General features: G+C 55.0%; 1 protein-coding gene across 1 annotated transcript in view; it reads right to left on the bottom strand.

Annotated features, from left to right (window-relative positions):
• LOC147094864 (uncharacterized) overlaps window positions 1–19394 on the bottom strand; it is a 247195-nt gene that overhangs the window by 204121 nt on the left and 23680 nt on the right. Inside the window, exon 2 of the mRNA XM_085974474.1 lies at window positions 6842–6950. Coding sequence (XP_085830600.1) covers window positions 6842–6944 — 103 coding nt within the window. The 5' untranslated portion in view covers window positions 6945–6950. The remainder of the gene's footprint in view (window positions 1–6841; window positions 6951–19394) is intronic.

Here is a 19394-nt window from a genome sequence, read left to right on the forward strand (position 1 = left end):
TCCGACAGTGCGGCACCCCCTCAGTACTGACCCTCCTCCTGTGCAGCGCTCCCTCAGTATTGCCCATCTGACAGTGCAGCGCTCCCTCAATACCAGCCCTCCGACAGAGCAGCACTCCCTCAGTGCTGCCCCTCCGACATTGCAGCGCTCCCTCAGTACTGACCGTCTGACAGTGCAGCTCTCCCTCAGTACTGCCCTTCCGACAGTGCGGCGCTCCCTCAGTACTGCCCCTCCAACAGTGCGGCACTCCCTCAGTATTGCCCGCTCCAACAGTGCGGAACTCCCTCAGGACTGCTCCCTCCGACAGTGCGTCGCTCCCTCAGCACTGCCCCCTGCAACAGTGCAGCGCTCCCTCAGTACTGCCCCTCCGAAAGTGCAGCAATCCCTTGGTACGGAGCCTCCGACAGTGCGGCACTCACTTAGTACTGCCCTCCAACACTGCAGCGCTCCCTCGGTACCGCCCCTCCGACAGCGTGGCGCTCCTTCAGTACTGCCCCTCCGACAGTGCGGCTCTCCATCAGTACAGCCCCTCCGACAGTGCAGCTCTCCATCAGTGCTGCCCCTCCAACAGTGTGGCGCTCCCTCAGTACTGCCCCCTCCAACAGTGCGGAACTCCCTCAGTACTGCCCCCTCCGAAAGTGCGGCACATCCTCAGTACTGCCCCTCCGACAGTGCGGCGCTCCCTCAGTACTGCCCCCTCCGACAGTGCGGTGCTCCCTCAGTATTGCCCCTCTGACAGTGCGGAACTCCCTCAGTACTGCCCCTCCGACAGTGCGACGCTCCCTCAGTACTGCACCCTCCAACAGTGCGGCGCTCCCTTGTACTGCCCCCTGCAACAGTGTGGCGCTCCCTTACTCCTGCCCCTCCGACAGCGCGGCGCTCAATCAGTACTGCCACTCCAACAGTGCGGAACTCCCTCAGTACTGCCCGCTCCGACAGTGCGGTGCTCCCTCAGTACTGCCCACTGCAACAGTGCGGCGCTCCCTCAGTACTGCCCCTCCGAAAGTGTAGCTCTTCCTCGGTACCACCCCTCCGACAGTTCGGCACTCCCTTAGTACTGCCCCTCCGACAGTGCGTTATTCCCTCAGTACTGCCCCTCCGACAGTGCAGCTCTCCCTCAGTACTGCCTCTCCGAAAGTGCGCCACTCCCTCAGAACTGCCCCTCCGACAGTGCAGCGCTCCCTCAGTACTGCCCCTCCGACAGTGCGGCACTCCCTCAGTACTGCCACTCCGACAGTGCGGCACTCCCTCAGTACTGCCCCTCCAACAGTGCAGCACTCCCTCAGTACTGCCCCTCCGACAGTCCGGCCCTCCCTCAGTACTGACACTCTGACAATGCAGCGCTCCATCAGTACTGCCCCTCCGACAGTGCGTCGCTCCCTCGGTACTGCCCCTCTGACATGGCGGCACTCCCTCGGTACTGCCCCCTGCAACAGTGCAGCACTCCCTCAGTACTGCCTCCTGCAACAGTGCGGTGCTCCCTCAGTAATGCCCTTCGCAAGTGCAGCACTCCGTCGCAACCGCCCCCCGACAGTGCGGCGCTCCCTCAGTACCGCCCATCTGACACTGCAGCGCGCCCTCATTACCGCCCCTCTGATGGTGCGGCACTCCCTCAGTGCTGCACTCCCTCAGTACTGCCCCTCCGACAGTGCAGCTCTCCCTCAGTACTGCCTCTCCGAAAGTGCGCCACTCCCTCAGTACTGCCCCTCCGACAGTGCAGCACTCCCGCAGTACTGCCGCTCCGAGAGTGCGGCGCTCCCTCAGTACTGCCCCTCCTACAGTGCAGCTCTCCCTCAGTAATGCCCCTCCGACAGTGCGGTGCTCCCTCACTACTGCCCCTCCGACAGTGCGGCGCTCCCTCAGTACTGCCCCTCCGACAGTACGGCGCTCCCTCAGTACTGCCCCTCCAACAGTGCGGTAATCCCTCAGTACTGCCCCTCCGACAGTGCGGCACTCCCTCAGTACTGCTCCTCCGACAGTGCAGCGATCCTTCAGTACCGCCCCTCCGACAGTGCGGTGTTTCCTCAGTACTGACACTCCGATAGTGCAGCGCTCCATCAGTACTGCCCCTCCGACAGTGCAGCGCTCCCTCAGTACTGCGCTCCCTCAGTACCGCCCCTCCGACAGTGCAGCACTCCCTCAGTACTGACACTCCGACAGTGCGGCGCTCCCTCAGTACAGCTCCTCCGACAGTGGAGAGCTCCCTCAGTACTGCCCCTCCAACAATGCAGCACTCCCTCAGTACTGCCACTCCGACAGTGCAGCGCTCCCTTAGTACTGCCCCTCTGACAGTGCGACGCTCTCTCAGTACTGCCCCTCCGACAGTGCAGCACTCCCTCAGTACTGACACTCCGACAGTGCAGCGCTCCCTCAGTACTGCCCCTCCGACAGTGCTGCGCTCCCTCAGTACTGCGAACCCTCAATACCGCCCCTCCGACAGTGCAGCTCTCCCTCAGTACTGCCCCCGGACAGTGCGGCGCTCCCTCAGTGCTGCCCCCTCCAACAGTGCGGAACTCCCTCAGTACTGCCCCCTCAGACAGTGCGACGCTCCCTCAGCACTGCACCCTCCGACAGTACGGCGCTCCCTTGTACTGCCCTCTGCAACAGTGTGGCGCTCCCTTACTACTGCCCCTCCGACAGTGCGGCGCTCCATCAGTACTGCCACTCCGACAGTACGGAAATCCCTCAGTACTGCCCGCTCCGACAGTGCGGAGCTCCCTCAGTACTGCCACTCCGAAAGTGCAGCTCTCCCTCAGTACCCGCCATTCCGACAGTGCGGCACTCCCTTAGTACTGCCCCTCCGACAGTGCAGCTCTCCCTCAGTACTGCCTCTCCGAAAGTGCGCCACTCCCTCAGTACTGCCCCTCCAATAGTGCGGCGCTCCGTCAGTACCTCCCCTCCGACAGTACGGCGCTCTCTCAGTACTGCCCCTCCGACAGTGCGGTGCTCCCTCAGTACTGCCCCTCCGACAGTGCAGCGCTCCCTCAGTACTGCCCCTCCGACAGTGCGGCCCTCCCTCAGTACTGCCCCTCCGACAGTGCAGCGCTCCCTCAGTACTGCCCCCTGCAACAGTGCAGCACTCCCTCAGTACTGCCCCCTGCAACAGTGCGGTGCTCCCTCAGTACTGCCCTTCCAACAGTGCAGCTCTCCCTCAGTACTGCCGCTCCGACAGTGCGGCGCTCCCTCAGTAATGCCCCTCCAACAGTGCGGTGCTCCCTCACTACTGCCCCTCCAACAGTGCGGTGCTCCCTCAGTACTATCCCTCCGACAGTGCGGTGTTTCCTCAGTACTGACACTCCGATAGTGCAGCGCTCCATCAGTACTGCCCCTCCGACAGTGCAGCGCTCCCTCAGTACTGCGCTCCCTCAGTACCGCCCCTCCGACAGTGCCGGGCTCCCTCAGTACTGCCCTTCTGACAGTGCGGCGCTCTCTCAGTACTGCCCCTCCGACAGTACGGCTCTCCCTCAGTACTGCCCCTCTGACAGTGCAGTGCTTCCTCAGTACAGCTCCTCCGACAGTGGAGCGCTCCCTCAGTACCGCCCCTCCGACAGTGCGGCACTCCCTCAGTACAGCTCCTCCGACAGTGGCGCGCTCCCTCAGTACTGCCCCTCCGACAGTGCGGCGCTCCCTCAATACTGCCCCTCCGACAGTGCGGCGCTCCCTCATTACTGCCCCTCCGACAATGCAGCACTCCCTTAGTACTGCCCCTCCGATAGTGCTGCGCTCCCGTAGTACTGTCCCTCTGACAGTGCGGCGCTCCCTCAGTACTGCCCCTCCGACAGTGCAGCGCTCCCTCAGTACTGCCCTCCGACAGTGCGGTGCTCCCTCAGTACTGCCCCTCCGACAGTGCAGCGCTCCCTCAGTACTGCCCTCCGACAGTGCGGTGCTCCCTCAGTACTACCCCTCCGACAGTGCAGCGCTCCCTCAATACTGCCCCTCCGACAGTGCAGCACTCCCTCAGTACTGACCCTCCGACAGTGCGACGCTCCCTCAGTACTGCCCCTCCAACAGTGCGGCGTTCCCTCAGTACTGACACTCCGACAGTGCGGCGCTCCCGCTGTACTGCCTCTCTGACACTGCGGCACTCCCTCAGTACTGCCCCCTGCAACAGTGCAGCGCTCCCTCAGTAATGCCCTTCCGCAAGTGCAGCTCTCCGTCGCTAGCGCTCCCTCAGTACCGACCATCCGACATTGCAGCGCTCCCTCATTACCGCCCCTCTGACAGTGCGGCACTCCCTCAGTGCTGCATTCCCTCAGTAATGCCCCTCCGACAGTGCGTCATTCCCTCAGTACTGCCCCTCCAACAGTGCAGCTCTCCCTCAGTAGTGCCTCTCCGAAAGTGCGGCGCTCCCTCAGTACTGCCCCTCCGACAGTGCGGCGCTCCCTCACTACTGCCCCTCCGACAGTGCGGCGCTCCCTCACTACTGCCCCTCCGACAGTGCGGCGCTCCCTCAGTACTGCCCCTCCGACAGTGCAGCGCTCCCTCAGTACTGCCCCTCCGACAGTGCGGTGATCCCTCAGTACTGCCCCTCCGACAGTGCGGCACTCCCTCAGTACTGCTCCTCCGACAGTGCAGCGCTCCCTCAGTACCGCCCCTCCGACAGTGCGGTGTTTCCTCAGTACTGACTCTCCGATAATGTAGCGCTCCATCAGTACTGCCCCTCCGACAGTGCGGTGATCCCTCAGTACTGCCCCTCCGACAGTGCAGCGCTCCCTCAGTACTGCCCCTCCGACAGTGCGGTGATCCCTCAGTACTGCCCCTCCGACAGTGCGGCACTCCCTCAGTACTGCTCCTCCGACAGTGCAGCGCTCCCTCAGTACCGCCCCTCCGACAGTGCGGTGTTTCCTCAGTACTGACTCTCCGATAATGTAGCGCTCCATCAGTACTGCCCCTCAGACAGTGCAGCGCTCCCTCAGTACTGCGCTCCCTCAGTACCGCCCCTCCGACAGTGCAGACACTCTGACAGTGTGGTGCTCCCTCAGAACAGTTCCTCCGACAGTGGAGCGCTCCCTCAGTACTGCCCCTCCAACAATGCAGCACTCCCTCATTACTGCCCCTCCGACAGTGCAGCGCTCCCGCACTACTGCCTCTCCGACAGTGCAGCTCTCCCTCAGTACTGCCACTCCGACATTGCAGCTCTCCCTCAGTACTGCCCCTCCGACAGTGCGGCGCTCCCTCAGTACTGCCCCTCCGACAGTGCAGCACTCCCTCAGTACTGACAATCCGACAGTGCAGCGCTCCCGCAGTACCGCCCCTCCGACAGTGCAGCACTCCCTCAGTACTGACAGTCCGACAGTGCGGCGCTCCCTCAGTACAGCTCCTCCGACAGTGGAGCGCTCCCTCAGTACTGCCCCTCCGACAGTGCGGCGCTCTCTCAGTACTGCCCCTCCGACAATGCAGCACTCCCTCAGTACTGCCCCTCTGACAGTGCTGCGCTCCCGTAGTACTGTCCATCTGACAGTGCGGCGCTCCCTCAGTACTGCCCCTCCGACAGTGCAGCGCTTCCTCAGTACTGCCCCTCTGACAGTGCGGTGCTCCCTCAGTACTGCCCCTCCCGCAGTGCAGTGCTCCCTCAGCACTGCCCCTCCGACAGTGCGGCGCTCCCGTAGTACTGTCCCTCCGACAGTGCTGCGCTCCCGTAGTACTGTCCATCTGACAGTGCGGCGCTCCCTCAGTACTGCCCCTCCGACAGTGCAGCGCTTCCTCAGTACTGCCCCTCTGACAGTGCAGTGCTCCCTCAGTACTGCCCCTCCCGCAGTGCAGTGCTCCCGCAGCACTGCCCCTCCAACAGTGCAGCGCTCCCTCAGTACTGCCCCTCCGACAGTGCAGCACTCCCTCAGTATTGACAATCCGACAGTGCAGCGCTCCCGCAGTACCGCCCCTCCGACAGTGCAGCACTCCCTCAGTACTGACAGTCCGACAGTGCGGCGCTCCCTCAGTACAGCTCCTCCGACAGTGGAGCGCTCCCTCAGTACTGCCCCTCCGACAGTGCGGCGCTCTCTCAGTACTGCCCCTCCGACAATGCAGCACTCCCTCAGTACTGCCCCTCTGACAGTGCTGCGCTCCCGTAGTACTGTCCATCTGACAGTGCGGCGCTCCCTCAGTACTGCCCCTCCGACAGTGCAGCGCTTCCTCAGTACTGCCCCTCTGACAGTGCGGTGCTCCCTCAGTACTGCCCCTCCCGCAGTGCAGTGCTCCCTCAGCACTGCCCCTCCGACAGTGCGGCGCTCCCGTAGTACTGTCCCTCCGACAGTGCTGCGCTCCCGTAGTACTGTCCATCTGACAGTGCGGCGCTCCCTCAGTACTGCCCCTCCGACAGTGCAGCGCTTCCTCAGTACTGCCCCTCTGACAGTGCAGTGCTCCCTCAGTACTGCCCCTCCCGCAGTGCAGTGCTCCCGCAGCACTGCCCCTCCGACAGTGCAGCTCTCCCTCAGTCCTGCCCCTCCGACAGTGCAGTGCTCCCTCAGTACTGCCCCTCCGACAGTGCGGCGCTCCCTCAGTACTGCCCCTCTGACAGTGCGGCGCTCCCTCAGTACTGACCCTTCGACAGTGCGGCACTCCCTCTGTACTGCCCCTCTGACAGTGCGGCGCTTCCTCAGTACTCCCGGGGAGCATCGGCTGCCTTCTGGGGCTCGAGTCTCTGGGGTGTGGACGGCTCGAACACACGAACTTCTGACTCAGCGGCGAGAGATTGAGACCAACAGAGACACAGCTGACACTGGATAATTTGCAAACATTATCTGCGACGTAAGGAAACCGCGACAGACTTCGGCACCAAATTTCTGTGGCACTAACTTGCAGGTGAAAGTAAAAGAATGTAAAAGAATGGTTATATACTCACTAGGTGCTCCATTACGACATTTCATGCACAGGATTGCAACCATCCAAATAGGAACCAGAAAGATGAGGATCCAGACAACACTGGCAGCATTTGTCTGCTCCATCCAAAACTGTGAAAGGAACACGTACATTGGTATAGCGTTAGTTCAATATACAGAGTAATGCTCTCTGTACACTGCCACATCAAACACTCCCTGGGAAGGTACAGCACGGGGTCAGATACAGAGTAAAGCTTCCTCTACACTGTCCCATCAAACACTCCCAAGGCAGGTACAGCACGGGTTAGATACACAGTAATGCTCCCTCTACACTGTCCCATCAAATACTCCCAGGGCAGGTACAGCACGGGTTAGATACAGAGTAAAGCTCCCTCTACACTGTCCCATCAAACACTCCCAGGGCAGGTACAGCATGGGTCAGATACAGAGTAATGCTCCCTCTACACTGTCCCATCAAATACTCCCAGGGCAGGTACATCACAGGTTAGATACAGAGTAAAGCTCCCTCTACACTTTCCCATCAAACACTCCCAGGGCAGAAACCGCAAGGGTTAGATAGAGAGTAAATCTCCCTCTACACTGTCCCATCAAACACTCCCGGGGCAGGTACAGCACGGGTTAGATACAGAGTAAAGCTCCCTCGACAGTGTCCCATCAAACACTCCCAGGGCAGAAACAGCACGGGTTAGATATAGAGTAAAGCTCCCTCTACACTGTCCCATCAAACACTCCCAGGGCAGGTACAGCACGGGTTAGACACAGAATAAAGCTCCCTCTACACTGTCCCATCAAACACTCCCAGGACAGGTACAGCATCAGTTAGATACAGAGTAAAGCTCCCTCTATACTGTCCCATCAAACACTGCCAGGGTAGGTACAGCATGGGTTAGATACAGAGTAAAGCTCCCTCTACACTGTCCCATCAAACACTCCCAGGGCAGGTACAGCACGGGTTAGATACAGAGTAAAGCTCCCTCTACACTGTCCCATCAAACACTCCCAGGGCAGGTACAGCACGGGTTAGATACAGAGTAAAGTTCCCTCTACACTGTCCCATCAAACACTCTCAGGGCAGATACAGCACGGGTTAGATACAGAGTAAAGTTCCCTCTACACTGTCCCATCAATCACTCCCAGAGCAGGCACAGCACGGGTTAGATACAGAGTAAAGCTCCCTCTACACTGTCCCATCAAACACTCCCAGGAAAGGTACAGCACGGGTTAGATACAGAGTAAAGCTCCATCTACACTGTCCCCTCAAACACCCCCAGGGCAGGTACAGCACGGGTTAGATACAGAGTAAAGCTCCCTCTACACTGTCCCAGCCAACAACCCCAGGGCAGGTACAGCACGGGTTAAATACAGAGTAAAGCTCCCTCGACACTGTCCCTTCAAACACTCCCAGGGCAGGTACAGCACGGGTTAGATACAGAGTAAAACTCCCTCTACACTGTCCCATCAAACACTCCCAGGGCAGGTACAGCATGGGTTAGATACAGAGTAAAGCTCCCTCTACACTGTCCCAAATACTCCCAGGGCAGGTACAGCACGGGGTTAGATACAGAGTAAAGCTCCCTCTACACTGTCCCATCAAACACTCCCAGGACAGGTACAGCACGGGTTAGATACAGAGTAAAGCTCCCTCTACACTGTCCCATCAAACACTCCCTTGGCAGGTACAGCACGGGTTAGATACAGAGTAAAGCTCCATCTACACTGTCCCATCAAACACCCCAGGGCAGGTACAGCACGGGTTAGATACAGAGTAAAGCTCCCTCTACACTGTCCCAGCCAACAATCCCAGGGCAGGTACAGCACGGGTTAGATACAGAGTAAAGCTCCCTCGACACTGTCCCATCCAGCACTCCCAGGGCAGGTACAGCACGGGTTAGATACAGAGTAAAGCTCCCTCTACACTGTCCCATCAAACACTCCCAGGGCAGGTACAGCACGGGTTAGATACAGAGTAATGCTCCCTCTACACTGTCCCATCAAACACTCCCAGGGCAGGTACAGCACGGGTTAGATACAGAGTAAAGTTCCCTCTACACTGTCCCATCAAACACTCCCAGGGCAGGTACATCACACGTTAGATACAGAGTAAAGCTCCCTCTACACTGTCCCATCAAACACTCTCAGGGCAGATACAGCACGGGTCAGATACAGAGTAATGCTCCCTCTACACTGTCCCATCAAATACTCCCAGGGCAGGTACATCACAGGTTAGATACAGAGTAAAGCTCCCTCTACACTTTCCCATCAAACACTCCCAGGGCAGAAACAGCAAGGGTTAGATACAGAGTAAAGCTCCCTCTACACTGTCCCATCAAACACTCCCGGGGCAGGTACAGCACGGGTTAGACACAGAGTAAAGCTCCCTCTACACTGTCCCATCAAACACTCCCAGGGCAGAAACAGCACGGGTTAGATACAGAGTAAAGCTCCCTCTACACTGTCCCATCAAACACTGCCAGGGCCGGTACAGCACGGGTTAGATACAGAGTAAAGCTCCCTCTATACTGTCCCAACAAACACTCCCAGGGCAGGTGCAGAACGGGTTAGATACAGAGTAAAGCTCCCTCTATACTGTCCCATCAAACACTCCCAGGGCAGGTACAGCACGGGGTTAGATACAGAGTAAAGCTCCCTCTACACAGTCCCATCAAACTCTCCCAGGGCAGGTACAGCACGGGTTAGATACAGAGTAAAGCTCCATCTACACTGTCCCATCTAACACTCCCAGGGCAGGTACAGCACGGGTTAGATACAGAGTAAATCTCCCTCTACACTGTCCCATCAAACACTGCCAGGGCAGGTACAGCACGGGTTAGATACAGAGTAAAGCTCCCTCTACAGTGTCCCATCAAACACTCCCAAGGCAGGTACAGCATGGGTTAGATACAGAGTAAATCTCCCTCTACACTGTCCCATCAAACACTGCCAGGGCAGGTACAGCACGGGTTAGATACAGAGTAAAGCTCCCTCTACAGTGTCCCATCAAACACTCCCAGGGCAGGTACAGCACGGGTTAGATACAGAGTAAAGCTCCCTCTACACTGTCCCATCAAACACTGCCAGGGCAGGTACAGCACGGGTTAGATACAGAGTAAAGCTCCATCTACACTGTCCCATCAAACACTCCCAGGGCAGGTACAGCATGGGTTAGATACAGAGTAAATCTCCCTCTACAGTGTCCCATCAAACACTCCCAGGGCAGGTACAGCACGGGTTAGATACAGAGTAAATCTCCCTCTACAGTGTCCCATCAAACACTCCCAGGGCAGGTACAGCATGGGTTAGATACAGAGTAAAGCTCCCTCTACACTGTCCCATCAAACACTCCCGGGGCAGGTACAGCACGGGGTTAGATACAGAGTAAAGCTCCCTCTACACTGTCCCATCAAACACTCCCGGGGCAGGTACAGCACGGGGTTAGATATACTGTAGCGTAAAGCTCCCTCTACACACTCCCAGGGCAAGTACAAAGCATTCTAAATTTGACCACAAAAATAGTGACCATTCAGACCATTGTTCCTGGACAACTTGAGCTTTGTATGCCGAAGCCATTCCCTCGCTCTGTCCTTGTATCATTTTCAAATCTTTCTCCAATTCCCCTTTTTCCAGTCTCTTACGTGGAAGGACTGGAGAAGCTGAGGTTGTTCTCCTTAGAGCAGAGAAGGCTAAGAGGAGATTTGATAGAGGTGTTTAAAATCATGAAGGGTTCAGATAGAGTAACTACAGAGAAACTGTTTCCAATGCCTGAAGGGTGGAGAACGAGAGTTTAAGGCGATTGGCAAAAGAACGAGAGGCATCATGAGGATAAACCTTTTCACGCAGCGAGTTGTTGTGATCTGGAATGCGCTGCCTGAAAGGGCGGTGAGAGCAGATTCAATTGGATCTTTCAAAAGGTGATTTGAATAAAAACTTTGCAGTTTTAATGGGGAAAGAGCAGGGGGGAGTGGGTCGAATTGGAGAACTCTTGCAGAGAGCCGGCACAGGCATGATGGGCAGAGTGGCCTCCTCTGTGCTGTGTCCTTCTATGATTCGATGATTCTAACCTCACTCACCCCTTGTGGCAACTGATTCCCTCTTCTACCGCCCCTCTGTGTGAAAGCGTTCCTTCGAACTACCCTGCTCATTCCTTGATCGATAATCCTCGCTCTGTGCCGTGTCCTTTGTTACCCGTTAAAGGTGCTATCTAAGTCCAAGACTTTGTTCTAAGCAGGTGTTCCTTGATGTATTTACAAATGTTAAATAACTTTTATTAATACAGCTGAAAATAGGTTTAGCACCAAAAATATAAGCATTTTTAATAAGAATCTCGACTATAACATCCCAAGGCACATCACAGCAGCGATATCAAACAAAAATTTGACACCGAGCCACATAAGGAGATATCAGAACAAAGGCTCGGTCAAAGAGGTCGGTTTTAAGCAGCATGTTAAAGGAGGAGAGAGAGGTAGAGAGCTTTCGGGAGGGAATTCCAGAGTTCAGGCATCTGAAGGCACGGCCGCCAATGGTGGAAATCGGGGAGGAAGCTCAAGAGGCCAGAATTGGAGGAACGCAGAGATCTCAGAGGATTGTGGGGCTGGAGCAGGTTACAGAGATAGGGAGTGTTGTAGGGCTGGAGGAGGTTACAGAGATAGGGAGTGTTGTAGGGCTGGAGGAGGTTACAGAGATAGGGAGGGTTATAGGGGTTGGAGGAGGTTACAGAGATAGGGAGAGTGGTAGGGGCTGTAGGAGGTTACAGAGATAGGGAGGGTTGTAGGGGCTGTAGGAGGTTACAGAGATAGGGAGGGTTATAGGGCTGGAGGAGGTTACAGAGATAGGGAGAGTGGTAGGGGCTGGAGGAGGTTACAGAGATAGGGAGGGTTATAGGGGTTGGAGGAGGTTACAGAGATAGGGAGAGTGGTAGGGGCTGTAGGAGGTTACAGAGATAGGGAGGGTTGTAGGGGCTGTAGGAGGTTACAGAGATAAGGAGGGTTATAGGGGTTGGAGGAGGTTACAGAGATAGGGAGAGTGGTAGGGGCTGTAGGAGGTTACAGAGATAGGGAGGGTTGTAGGGGCTGTAGGAGGTTACAGAGATAGGGAGGGTTATAGGGGTTGGAGGAGGTTACAGAGATAGGGAGAGTGGTAGGGGCTGTAGGAGGTTACAGAGATAGGGAGGGTTGTAGGGGCTGTAGGAGGTTACAGAGATAGGGAGGGTTATAGGGGTTGGAGGAGGTTACAGAGATAGGGAGGGTTGTAGGGGCTGTAGGAGGTTACAGAGATAGCGAGGGTTATAGGGGTTGGAGGAGGTTACAGAGATAGGGAAGGTTGTAGGGGCTGGAGGAGGCTACAGAGATAGGGAGGGTTGTAGGGGCTGTAGGAGGTTACAGAGATAGGGAGGGTTGTAGGGACTGGAGGAGGTTACAGAGATAGGGAGAGTTGTAGGGGCTGTAGGAGGTTACAGAGATAGGGAGGGTTGTAGGGGCTGGAGGAGATTCCAGAGATAGGGAGGGTTGTAGGGACTGCAGGAGGTTACAGAGATAGGGAGAGTTGTAGGGACTGGAGGAGGTTAAAGAGATAGGGAGGGTTGTAGGACTGGAGGAGGTTACAGAGATAGTGGGGGTTGTAGGGGCTGGAGAAGGTTACAGAGATAGGGAGAGTTGTAGGGCTGTAGGAGGTTGCAGAGATAGGGAGGGTTGTAGGGGCTGGAGAAGGTTACAGCGATAGGGAGAGTTGTAGGGCTGTAGGAGGTTACAGAGATAGGGAGGGTTGTAGGGGCTGGAGAAGGTTCCAGAGATAGGGAGAGTTGTAGCGCTGTAGGAGGTTACAGAGATAGCGAGGGTTGTAGGGGCTGGAGAAGGTTACAGAGATAGGGAGAGTTGTAGGGCTGGAGGAGGTTACAGAGATAGTGAGGGTTGTAGGGGCTGGAGAAGGTTACAGAGATAGGGAGAGCTGTAGGGCTGTAGGAGGTTACAGAGATAGGGAGGGATGTAGGGGCTGGAGAAGGTTACAGAGATAGGGAGAGCTGTCGGGGGTTACAGAGATAGGGAGGGTTGTAGGGGCTGGAGAAGGTTACAGAGAAAGGGAGAGTTGTAGAGCTGTAGGAGGTTACAGAGATAGGGAGGGTTGTAGGGCTGTAGGAGGTTACAGCGATAGGGAGGGTTGTAGGGGCTGGAGAAGGTTACAGAGATAGGGAGAGTTGTAGGGCTGTAGGAGGTTACAGCGATAGGGAGGGTTGTAGGGGCTGGAGAAGGTTACAGAGATAGGGAGAGTTGTAGGGCTGTAGGAGGTTACAGTGATAGGGAGGGTTGTAGGGGCTGGAGAAGGTTACAGAGATAGGGAGAGTTGTAGGGCTGGAGGAGGTTACAGAGATAGGGAGGGTTGTAGGGGCTGGAGAAGGTTACAGAGATAGGGAGGGTTGTAGGGGCTGTAGGAGGTTACAGAGATAGGGAGTGTTGTAGGGCTGGAGGAGGGGACAGAGATAGGGAGGGTTGTAGGTGCTGCAGGAGGTTACAGAGATAGGGAGGGTTGTAGGGGTTGGAGGAGGTTACAGAGATAGGGAGAGTTGTAGGGGCTGTAGGAGGTTACAGAGATAGGGAGGGTTGTAGGGCTGGAGGAGGTTACAGAGATAGGGAAGGTTGTAGGGGCTGGAGAAGGTTACAGAGATAGGGAGTGTTGTAGGGCTGGAGGAGGTTGCAGAGATAGGGAGGGTTGTAGGGGCTGGAGAAGGGTACAGAGATAGGAAGGGATGTAGGGGCTGGAGAAGGTTACAGAGATAGGGAGAGCTGTAGGAGGTTACAGAGATAGGGAGGGTTGTAGGGGCTGGAGAAGGTTACAGAGATAGGGAGAGTTGTAGGGCTGGAGGAGGGTACAGAGATAGGGAGAGCTGTATGGCTGTAGGAGGTTACAGAGATAGGGAGGGATGTAGGGGCTGGAGAAGGCTCCAGAGATAGGGAGAGTTGTAGGAGGTTACAGAGATAGGGAGGGTTGTAGGGGCTGGAGAAGTTTACAAAGATAGGGAGAGTTGTAGGGCTGTAGGAGGTTACAGCGATAGGGAGGGCTGTAGGGGCTGGAGAAGGTTACAGAGATAGGGAGAGTTGTAGGGCTGTAGGAGGTTACAGAGATAGGGAGGGTTGTAGGGGCTGGAGAAGGTTACAGAGATAGGGAGAGTTGTAGGGCTGGAGGAGGTTACAGAGATAGGGAGGGTTGTAGGGGCTGGAGAAGGCAACAGAGATAGGAAGGGTTGTAGGGGCTGGAGAAGGTTACAGAGATAGGGAGAGTTGTAGGGCTGGAGGAGGTTGCTGAAATAGGGAGGGTTGTAGGGGCTGGAGAAGGTTACAGAGATAGGGAGAGTTCTAGGGCTGGAGGAGGTTGCAGAGATAGGGAGGGTTGTAGGGGCTGGAGAAGATTACAGAGATAGGGAGAGTTGTAGGGCTGGAGGAGGTTGCAGAGATAGGGAGGGTTGTAGGGGCTGGAGAAGGTTGCAGAGATAGGGAGGGTTGTAGGGGCTGTAGGAGGTTACAGAGATAGGGAGTGTTGTAGGGCTGGAGGAGGGGACAGAGATAGGGAGGGTTGTAGGGGCTGCAGGAGGTTACAGAGATAGGGAGGGTTGTAGGGGTTGGAGGAGGTTACAGAGATAGGGAGAGTTGTAGGGGCTGTAGGAGGTTACAGAGATAGGGAGGGTTGTAGGGCTGGAGAAGGTTACAGAGATAGGGAGGGTTGTAGGGGCTGGAGAAGGTTACAGAGATAGGGAGTGTTGTAGGGCTGGAGGAGGTTACAGAGATAGGGAGGGTTGTAGGGCTGGAGGAGGTTACAGAGATAGGGAGGGTTGTAGGGGCTGGAGAAGGTTACAGAGATAGGGAGTGTTGTAGGGCTGGAGGAGGTTACAGAGATAGGGAGGGTTGTAGGGCTGGAGGAGGTTACAGAGATAGGGAGGGTTGTAGTGCTGGAGGAGGTTACAGAGATAGGGAGGGTTGTAGGGGCTGGAGAAGGTTACAGAGATAGGGAGTGTTGCAGGGCTGGAGGAGGTTAGATAGATAGGGAGGGTTGTAGGGCTGGAGGAGGTTACTGAGATAGGGAGGGTTGTACGGGCTGGAGGAGGTTTCAGAGATAGGGAGGGATGTAGGGCTGGAGGAGGTTACAGAGATAGGGAGTGTTGTAGGGCTGGAGGAGATTACAGAGATAGGGAGGGTTGTAGGTGCTGGAGGAGGTTACAGAGATAAGGAGGGTTGTAGGGGCTGGAGGAGGTTACAGAGATAGGGAGGGTTGTAGGGGCTGGATGTGGGTACAGAGATAGGGAGGTTTGTAGGGGCTGGAGGAGGTTACAGAGATAGGGATGGTTGTAGTGCTGGAGGAGGTTACAGAGCTAGAAAGGGGTGAATGGGCTGGAGGAGGTTACAAAGATAGGGAGGGTTGTAGGACTGGAGGAGGTTACAGAGCTAGGAAGGGGTGAATGGGCTGGATGAGGTTACATATCTAGGGACGGTTGTAGGGGCTGGAGGAGGTTACAGAGATAGTGAGCGTTGTAGGTGCTGGGGGAGGTTACAGAGATAGGGAGGTTTGTAGGGGCTGGAGGAGGTTATAGAGATAGGGAGGGTTGTAGGGGCTGGAGGAGCTTACAGAGATAGGGAGGGTTGTAGGGACTGAAGGAGGTTACAGAGATAGGAAGTGTTGCAGGGGCTGGAGGAGGTTACAGAGATAGGGAGGTTTGTGAGCTGGAGGCGGGTACAGAGACTGCAAGGGTTCTGATACTGGAGGAGGTTACAGAGATAGGGAGGGCTGTAGGGGCTGGAGGAGGTTACAGAGATAGGGAGGGTTGTAGGGGCTGGAGGAGGTTGCAGAGATAGGGAGGGTTGTCGGGGCTGGAGGAGGTTACAGAGATAGGGAGTGTTGTAGGGGCTGGAGGAGGTTACAGAGATAGGGAGGGTTGTAGGGGCTGGAGGAGGGTACAGAGATAGGGAGGGTTACATAGATACATAGAAGATAGGAGCAGGAGTAGGCCATTCGGCCCTTCGTGCCTGCTCCGCCATTCGATGAGATCATGGCTGATCTTTTAATTCAGTATCCCGTCCCCGCCTTCTCTCCGTAACCCTTAACCCCTTTTGCCCGTAGAAATATATCTAATTCCCTCTTAAATATATTTAATGAGCTGGCGTACACTGCCCTCTGTGGCAATGAGTTCCACAGGTTCACCACTCTCTGAGTGAAGAAATTCCCCCTCATCTCTGTCCTAAATGGTTTAGCCCTTATCCTCAAATTATGTCCTCTAGTTCTGTTCTCACCCGCCAAGGGAAACATTCCTTCTGCATCCAGTCTGTCTAGACCTGTCAGAATTTTATACACTTCTATGAGGTCCCCTCTCAATCTTCTAAACTCCAGTGTGTACATCCCTAAACTACATAGTCTCTCCTCATAGGTCATTCCCGCCATTCCTGGTATCAGCCTGGTGAATCGCCGCTGCACCCCCTCCATGGCAAGAACATCCTTCCTCAGATGAGGCGACCAAAACTGTACACAGTACTCGAGGTGTGGTCTCACCAGTGCCCTGTACAGCTGCAGCAAGGTATCCCTGTTCCTGTATTCTAACCCTTTTGCTATGAAGGCCAGCATACCGTTTGCCTTCTTGACCGCCTGTTGCACCTGCATGCTCGCCTTCAGTGACTGGTGTACAAGAACACCCAGGTCTCTCTGTACTTCCCCCTCTCCCAATCTATTGCCATTTAAATAATAATTTGCCCTCCCGTTCCTGCACCCAAGGTGGATAACTTCGCACTTGTCCACATTATAGTGCATCTGCCATTTATCCGCCCAATCGCCCAGTCTGTCCAAATCGCTCTGGAGCTTCCTGGTCTCTTCCTCTGAGCCCACCCCCCCTCCTAGTTTAGTGTCGTCTGCAAATTTGGAAATGCTGCATCCGACTCCCTGATCCAGGTCATTAATGTAAATTGTGAACAGCTGGGGGCCCAGGACAGATCCCTGTGGTACCCCACTTGTTACTGCCTGCCATTCAGAAAATGAGCCGTTTATTCCAACTCTCTGTTTTCTATCTGACAGCCAGTTCCCTATCCACGCCAAAACTTTCCCCTTTATCCCATGAGCCTCAATTTTCCATGCTAATCTTTTATGTGGGACCTTATCGAAGGCCTTTTGGAAGTCCAGGTACACCACATCTACTGGCTCTCCCCCATCTATTCTACCAGTTACTCCCTCAAAAAATTCCAATAGATTAGTCAAGCACGATTTACCCTTTGTAAATCCATGTTGACTCTGTCCTATCCTGTCCCCATTTGCTAAGTGCTCCGCTATTTCATCCTTAATGATGGACTCCAGCATTTTGCCCACAACTGATGTAAGGCTTACAGGTCTGTAATTACCTGCTTTTTCCCTACCCCCCTTTTTGAATAGTGGGGTAACGTTAGCTACCCTCCAATCCATCGGCACTGTTCCCGAGTCTAATGAATTCTGAAAAATCCTCCTTAGTGCATCCGCTATCTCTAGGGCCACCTCCTTCAGTACCCTAGGATGCATGTTATCAGGCCCTGGGGATTTGTCCACCTTCAATCCCTTTAGCTTCCTTAACACCATATCCTTAGAGATATTGATTTGCGTCAGTTCCTCCTTTGCCAATGTCCCTATTTTTCCCGATATCCCAGGGAGGTTTTTTGTGTCTTCCTTCGTAAAGACTGACCCAAAGTATGCATTTAGTTGATCTGCCATTTCCTTATTTCCCATTATATATTCCCCCGTATCTGACTGCAATGGACCAACTTTGGTTTTCACCAGTCTTTTCCTTTTGATATACTTATAAAAGCTTTTGGAGTTAGTTTTTATATTTTCCGCCAGCTTGTTTTCGTAAGCTATTTTGCCCCTCTTGATTATGCCCTTTGCCCTCCTTTGCTCTATCTTAAACTGTTCCCAATCTTCCGCTCTGGCGCTTTTTTTGGCTATTTTATACGCCCTATCTTTGGATTTTATGCTGTCTCTAATTTCCCCTGTTATCCACGGTTGAGTCACCTTTTTAGATTTCCTTTTATGCCAGATTGGTATAAACAATTTTTGCAATTTTGTCATTCTATCTTTAAATGTTTGCCATTGTTTATCTACCTCCAGTCCTCCCAGGAACGTTGTCCAATCAGACCTACTCAGTTCCCGTCTCATGGCATCATAATTCCCCTTGTTTAAATTCAGGACCTTAGTCTCTGAGTCAATTTCTTCGCTCTCCATTTCGAGTGAGAAATCGATCATGTTATGATCGCTCTGACCCAAGGTTGTAGGGCTGTAGGAGGTTACAGAGATAGGGAGGATTGTAGGGGCTGGAGAAGGTTACAGAGATAGGGAGGGTTGTAGGGGCTGGAGAAGGTTACAGAGATAGGGTGGGTTGTAGGGGCTGGAGGAGGTTACAGAGAAAGGGAGGGTTGTCGGGCTGGAGGAGGTTACAGAGATAGGGAGGGTTGTAGGGCTGTAGGAGGTTACAGAGATAGGGAGGACTGTAGGAGGTTACAGAGATAGGGAGGGTTGTAAGGGCTGGAGAAGGTTACAGAGATAGGAAGTGCTGTAGGGGCTGGAGAAGGTTACAGAGATAGGGAGGGTTGTAGGGGCTGGAGGAGGTTACAGAGCTAGGAAGGGGTGAATGGGCTGGAGGAGGTTACAGTGATAGGGAGGGTTGAAGGGACTGCAGCTGTTTACAGAGATAGGGAGGGTTGTAGGGGCTGGAGGAGATTACAAAGATATGGAGGGGTGAATGGGCTGGAGGAGTTTACCGAGATAGGGAGGGTTGTAGGGGCTTGAGGAGGTTACATAGATAGGGAGGGTTGTAGGGGCTGGAGGAGGTTACAGAGATAGTGAGGCTTGTAGGTGCTGGAGGAGGTTACAGAGATAGGGAGGGTTGTAGGGGCTGGTGGAGTTTATAGAGATAGGGAGGATTGTAGGGGCTGCAGGAGGTTACAGAGATAGGGAGGGTTGTGGGCTGGAGGATGGTACAGAGACTGCGAGGGTTCTGATACTGGAGGAGGTTACAGAAATAGGGAGGGTTGTAGGGGCTGGAGTGGGTTACAGAGATAGGGAGGGTTGTAGGGGCTGGAGGAGGTTACAGAGATAGGGAGGGTTGTGGGGGCTGGAGGAGGTTACAGAGATAGGGAGTGTTGTAGGGCTGGAAGAGGTTACAGAGATAGGGAGGGTTGTAGGGCTGGAGGAGGTTACTGAGATAGGGAGTGTTGTAGGGCTGGAGGAGGTTACAGAGATAGAGAGGATTGTAGGGGCTGGAGGTGGTTACAGAGATGGGGAAAGTTGTAGGGCTGGAGGAGGTTGCAGAGATAGGGAGGGTTGTAGGGGCTGGAGGAGGTTACAGAGATAGGGAGGGCTGTAGGGCTGGAGGAGGTTACAGAGATAGGGAGCGTTGTAGGGCTGGAGGAGATTACAGAGATAGGGAGGCTTGTAGGTGCTGGAGGAGGTTACAGTGATAGGGAGTGTTGTATGGGTTGGAGGAGGTTACAGAGATAAGGAGGGTTGTAGGGGCTGGAGGAGGTTACAGAGATAGGGAGTGTTGTAGGGCTGGAGGAGGTTAGAGAG

The sequence above is a fragment of the Somniosus microcephalus genome, unplaced genomic scaffold (genome assembly GCF_052327205.1).
Source record: "Somniosus microcephalus isolate GS21.2 unplaced genomic scaffold, FLI_Smic_1.0 unresolved_chr1, whole genome shotgun sequence".
Taxonomy (NCBI): Eukaryota; Metazoa; Chordata; class Chondrichthyes; order Squaliformes; family Somniosidae; genus Somniosus; species Somniosus microcephalus.